At 36.7% G+C, this 6,304-nt stretch overlaps 1 protein-coding gene across 1 annotated transcript in view; it reads left to right on the top strand.

The window, feature by feature from the left end:
- The first annotated feature begins 4,193 nt into the window (after positions 1-4,193).
- The window catches only part of LOC107564165 (uncharacterized), a 4,883-nt gene continuing 2,772 nt past the window's right edge, over positions 4,194-6,304 (top strand). Inside the window, exons 1-2 of the mRNA XM_016249174.1 lie at positions 4,194-4,533; positions 4,670-4,961. Of these exons, the coding sequence (XP_016104660.1) occupies positions 4,241-4,533; positions 4,670-4,961 (585 nt within the window). The 5' untranslated portion in view covers positions 4,194-4,240. The remainder of the gene's footprint in view (positions 4,534-4,669; positions 4,962-6,304) is intronic.

Genomic DNA, 6,304 nt, shown 5'->3' with positions numbered 1-6,304 from the left:
ATATAAGACCAACAGAAAACTAAATAATGCACTATATACAGAAATAGAAGTATAGAGAAAAAAGCATGTAATCGTTTAAATGAATGTACAGATATGTTATTTACAAGTGTACCGTTTATGTATTTAACAACATACAATTACCAGATACTATGTATAAAAGTGTCTGATTTTTAATTGTTCGGGCTGAATATGGCCTGCGGGAAAAACCTGTTCTCATGCAACAGCTCAAAGAGGGAGTGAGCTGGGTGTGAGGGTGGTTTTTCCAGCCCTTTTCCTCACTCTGGAGCTGTAAAGATCTGTGATGTTGGGCAGTTTAAAGTGGCTCAATCGTGATCATATCTCCTGCCCTTCTGTATGAAACCAATAGAGAGAAACATTTTTCTACACATGTGAAGATTTGTGCTCCAATATCAAATGAACGTACGTTTGTTCGGTTTCTACGCACAGTTTAACACTATCGCACAGTTCGTAACTGGACTCCTGTTTATATCGTAACGGGGGGGGGCGTGTCTATGAATTCTGACATGTCATGTGACCTGCAAGCTGACACATTTGCATTACGTGTAAATACTGTGAACTTTTGTCGCTCACTGTTTGCGGTAGTTCATTCGTAGCGCAACGGGTGCTTGAAACACAAATGAAGGGATCGGGAACTCTAATAATAATAAAAAAAAATGACGCAACTTTGCGTTTGAAACACGAGCGTCTTTATAAGTGTTTAACTCGTACACCTAACCTGCCAAAGGAGGATTGTTACCTCACCTCCTTTTAAGTTTGTTTTGTTTATTTTTTATTTTAATAATTGTTTTTGCGAGTTTATGCGTGACTGCAGAACGTTTTTAACGCGGATTGAATTCGGCGGCGGTTGCTTGTATGGATAACTACTGTTAACTCAGGTGGAGAAATGTAGACGTGATTTCTCTCGTTAGCTTTAACTCTTTCCCGTGCGTTTCCTTCTCGACTTTGGTTTCTTGCCTCATTCCTCCATCGTTCTACATTCATTCGTACGCATCAACGGCTCGGCGATTTGTACGCTGCACAACGAAGAAACCCGTACTCGTGCGAACTACTGTACGTAAAGGTTTGTTTTTATTTTAATTGACATTGACTCGTGTAATATAGTTGACGGCCTGTTTTATATGTTCATTTCCTGTAAAGCTCTAGTCATTTCTTTAATTTTATTTTTTGTAGATATGACGAGCGAAAAGATGTGTAAATTATTTTCTCTTCCTCTTTTTAAAAATGGCGAGATTGTTAGATGCACAGAAGGAAAACGAAAACCCGTGTTAAAAAAACTCATGTGTTTTGTGAAATTAAAAATATGTTTAAAAAACAACAACAACCGTGCAGTGTGTTTTTGGTGGGGAATTTTAAGCACGGTTTCTCATATCCAAAACCTGTCCGGACAGATTTTCTTCTCACATTCCAGTAACTTTATCTCTGATAGGGAATGAAAAGCTGCTTTGGAATTGGATATGGCCTTTGAAAACAGATTGAAGCATGAAAATCGATATCTGTCAATATTGTTGTGAGCACTAATGATATATAGTGTGAACACTAATAGTTTTTAGCGTTTTATATATAAAGGTGAGTACAGGAATGCAGTTTGTATTGGATTTGCTTGTTTTACTTTTTTGGTGTACGGATATATTATATTATTTCTTAAAAGGCTAATGTCAGACCGTTTTAGTGGAATTATTTGAGGATTTATTGATCTTTTGGAACTGATGTGTTTTCATGAAGAGAGTCATAAATGTCAGATCAGGGCAAGCCTTCGCATGTTTTTTACATCCTGTAATTTTATACAGTGAATTAATTACTATTTCTGTTCGCCAAAAGCACAGTTTATATGTTACCTTTTAGATCTTAGCTCTTTCATACATCACGTTTTGCTTAATTTGTGAAGCTACCGTTTGAAGTCTTGACAATTCAACCCATTATAGGAATAGTATATGTTAAATGCATTGTATTATTTTTATTTTTTTTTCCCTAGTAAATGTTCAAAAGCTTTTTGGAGTCGCAAAGCATGTGTGAGTACAGAAATTGACTTCGAGAATGAAACCAGATAAATATTCATAAGAGTAAAAGTGTGACAACTAGCCCCGGTCTATTGTTTCACAAGTTTGAAACCTTTTGTGAGCTTTTAATATCAAAGAAAATGGCACATATATATATATATATATATATATATACACACACACAGGTGCATCTCAATAAATTAGAATGTCATGGAAAAGTTCATTGATTTCAGTAATTCAACTCAAATTGTGAAACTCGTGTATTAAATCAATTCAGTGCACACAGACTGAAGTAGTTTAAGTCTTTGGTTCTTTTAATTGTGATGATTTTGGCTCACATTTAACAAAAACCCACCAACTCACTATCTCAACAAATTAGAATACTTCATGAGACCAATAAAAAAAACATTTTTAGTGAATTGTTGGCCTTCTGGAAAGTATGTTCATTTACTGTACATGTACTCAATACTTGGTAGGGGCTCCTTTTGCTTTAATTACTGCCTCAATTCGGCGTGGCATGGAGGTGATCAGTTTGTGGCACTGCTGAGGTGGTATGGAAGCCCAGGTTTCTTTGACAGTGGCCTTCAGCTCATCTGCATTTTTTGGTCTCTTGTTTCTAATTTTCCTCTTGACAATACCCCATAGATGCACCTGTAGAATGTGCACAGTGTCATTCACACAAGCACTAAACACCATCACGGTTACACACATGATACTGAAATGATGCAATAAACATTAATTTAACAACATTACATGTAGGATAAAACCCGAATGTACACAACTGAGAAGAAGAAAAACATAAGAAGAAGAAACAGTTATTTCAATGAAAAAAACATCAAATATGAAGTGTCATGCAAGGAATTGTGGGAGTGTCAATTTATGTTTGATTGTTTTGTTTTTTTACTGTAAATTATACAATGACTTGTTTTTCACTTCCAAAAAACTTAATTTTAACAGTCTTATTGTGAAATTACATTCAATGTAATCACAATTTGTCACTGTGTATATAGTACAGAAACTTACTGTTAACCAATTAACAGTTTTTTACTATAGCATTTTTACAATGTTTTCCTGTTAAAATAACGGATCTTTTTTTTTACATTGGGGCTATAAAAATCCCATAACTTTGGCAAGTCATCACAATATATAAACCTCCTCCACATAAGTATGAAATCAGCTTGGTGTGGATAAAAGACTTATGTAAGGTGCCTACTTGCCAAAATCATTTAGTTTCACAGAATCTGAGTGCTAATGCAAAAAATAGACTAATTAAAATCAGATCTGATAAAGCATGAAGAAATTGCCATATGCAACTCCCGTATTATACAATCAGCTGTTAAATAAGAGTCAAAATATGGAAATGTATCTTCGATTATAACTGTGGAATAACAAAGTAGAACTGTATTGGCAAGGCACAGGTTAGTTGATACACTTGCTGGTAAATGCCTGTACGTGACAATACCTATCATGTACCACTAGATGACAACATTGAACTACCTATAAATGTACTCCACCAACATGATTTTGCCCTTGAAAATTATAGGATGATGTTTTTAGCATGCAACAAACATAATAAATGATAATCTGACAATGGATACTAAATCTGATACTAATCAGAAAATCTCTTTAAGTAATACCTTTTGAATGCTGGGGAAAACAGTTGATTGCTGGTCCTGGGTAAATGTTATTCATTATATTTCATAGAAATTCAAAGTGATGATGTTTCAAGAATGACATGGTGACGTTTTGGTGACTTGGTGATTTTAGTTCATAACTGTCTATCATGAAATCATATAATATGTTAACCAACCAATCTACAGTAGGCAACTATCAAAATCCACAAAATTGACCTTTCCAGCCATTGCGATAAACCAATAATCATTCTAGAGAGCACAGTTAACCACACAAACAAAGCAAAAGATCATTAGGGTAACACACACAATTCTAAAACAAAGTCAAATTATAATGTCCATTGAAATATGGTATTAGGTGTCTTACAGTATACCAGTTCACAGCATTTTCACATTGGTTTGCCTTTAAAATTACGAATTTTACAGTGCATGCTGAGCTCAGGGTGGGAGACCAGCTTCAACCAGTTAAAACTAGCAAGATGTCTATTTCAGCAGGAGGAAAACAAATTATATATATATATATATATGTATACAGTGAGGAAGCCATTTCATGGCTGAAGTAAAAGCGGAACATGAATCAGCCCATCGTCTATGCATTACACGCGCAGGGGAGGGAAGACCCTCTCTGCCGGACGCCCTCGCAGAATGGTGAATCACACGAGCTGGATTCCGCCCCTCCCTCAAAATGATGTTACTACTACAAGAAAGACTCGTGATTCTCCGCGAGGCAAGCCCTCCCTCGGGCTGACGTCACTCACGCGCATAAATAAGGGATCCGGCTCATCGCCGACCACAAGCGAAACCCTCAGCGGGAGAGTGACGGCGTTAAGCGGAATAACTGGAATTTTGACATTAAACGGAAGACGTTGTAGACGCTATCACATGTAAGTATCATTTTGACATGTTTTCATATCATACAACTCCTCTTGGTAACTTAGTAGTAATATTATTATAGGTGTACGTTTGTATCAAACTGTCATTATAGTGTACAGTTGTTATAATATAGTTTTACACAGACAGGTTTGGAGTCATGACCTTAAACAAAGGAGACAAGTTGAGGAACATGGACAAGAGGAGAGGTAGCATGCCGTTTCCCCTCCACCTGCAGAACTTGCACAGAAGGAGCATGCCGGTGGACGACCGAGAGCTGCGCTCGACGACCGAGGCTCAGCCCACCGAGCTGTCCAGCCTCATGCGCTTCAGTCCGGCAGAGGAGCACAGGAACAGCTGCGTGTCCGACTCCTCCGACTCGGTCATCTCGTCCGGCAGCGACTCGGACGCCCAGGTCTACAAGGTGGTCCTCCTGGGCTCGGTTGGTTGTGCATCTTTTTCTTCCACACTTTTTCCTTCCACTCAACTTTCTGTTAACATGCTTGGATACAGCACTCTGTGAACAGCCAGCTTCTTTGGCAATGCATGTTTGTGGCTTACCCTCCTTGTGAAGGGTGTCAATGATTGTCTTCTGGACAACTGTCAGATCAGCAGTCTTCCCCATGATTGTGTAGCCTAGTGAACCAAACTGAGAGACCATTTTGAAGGCTCAGGAAACCTTTGCAGGTGTTTTGAGTTGATTAGCTGATTGGCATGTCACCATATTCTAATATGTTGAGATAGTGAATTGGTGGGTTTTTGTTAAATGTGAGCCAAAATCATCACAATTAAAAGAACCGAAGACTTAAACTACTTCAGTCTGTGTGCAACTTTTCCACGACATTCTAATTTGAGATGCACCTGTGTGTGTATATGTGTATTGTTTTTTATATATATAAAATAAGTTATATAAAGATATACTGTTATGTGAAACATTTTAATGCCACTGTATACGATGCCACAAGATTCATTATGCTAAAATCTATGCATCTCCAAATTAAAAACAATAATAGAAAAATCATCAAAAACAAGGCATCAAATTATGTAAGTAACACTAATAAAGTTTTATTTGTCCATCACTTTTTTTCACAGTGAACATTATTTCAAAGAAGCTTTACAGAAATGTATGATGTTAATATTTATAATATCTTAATGCACATTATGTAAACAATCAAGGTGCTGAGATTTGTTACATAATAAATCGTTAAAATAATAAATTATGCAAATGTATCACAGCAAGTCATTTACTGTATTTTTTAGTTTTCCAAAATGTTTCAATATACAACAGAGGCTAAATATATATAATTTACTTTTGCTTAAATTGTTCTTACAATTATTAGATATTTAAATGTAAGCAAATATCACAAACTTTAATGTTGTTAACAGCATAAATATACAAATGGCAAAACAATTGACTGATCTCAAATCTCAGAAGTGTTAAATGTACATATAAGCTCATATGTACGTACACACATTTTTCTATAATCGAAATCTAAAATCCAAATAAGGTTCCAAAAATGAGATAATTTTACCTTCATAGTCATTCCTACATTTTTGTTTCTCAGTAAGTTAATGTGGTTCTCATGAGGTGTGCGTGTCTGTGTGTGTGAGAGAGAGAGTGTGTGTGTGTGTGTGTGTGTGTGAGAGAGAGAGAGAGAGAGTGTGTGTGTGTGTGAGAGAGAGAGAGAGAGTGTGTGTGTGTGTGTGTGTGAGAGAGAGAGGGTGAGTGTGTGTGTGTGAGAGAGAGAGTGTGTGTGTGTGTGTGTGTGTGAGAGAGAGGGTGTG

This window comes from Sinocyclocheilus grahami, unplaced genomic scaffold, assembly GCF_001515645.1.
Source record: "Sinocyclocheilus grahami isolate Dianchi unplaced genomic scaffold, SAMN03320097.WGS_v1.1 scaffold914.1, whole genome shotgun sequence".
NCBI classification, from domain to species: domain Eukaryota; kingdom Metazoa; phylum Chordata; class Actinopteri; order Cypriniformes; family Cyprinidae; genus Sinocyclocheilus; species Sinocyclocheilus grahami.
This window is presented reverse-complemented; position numbering and strand designations above follow the sequence as displayed.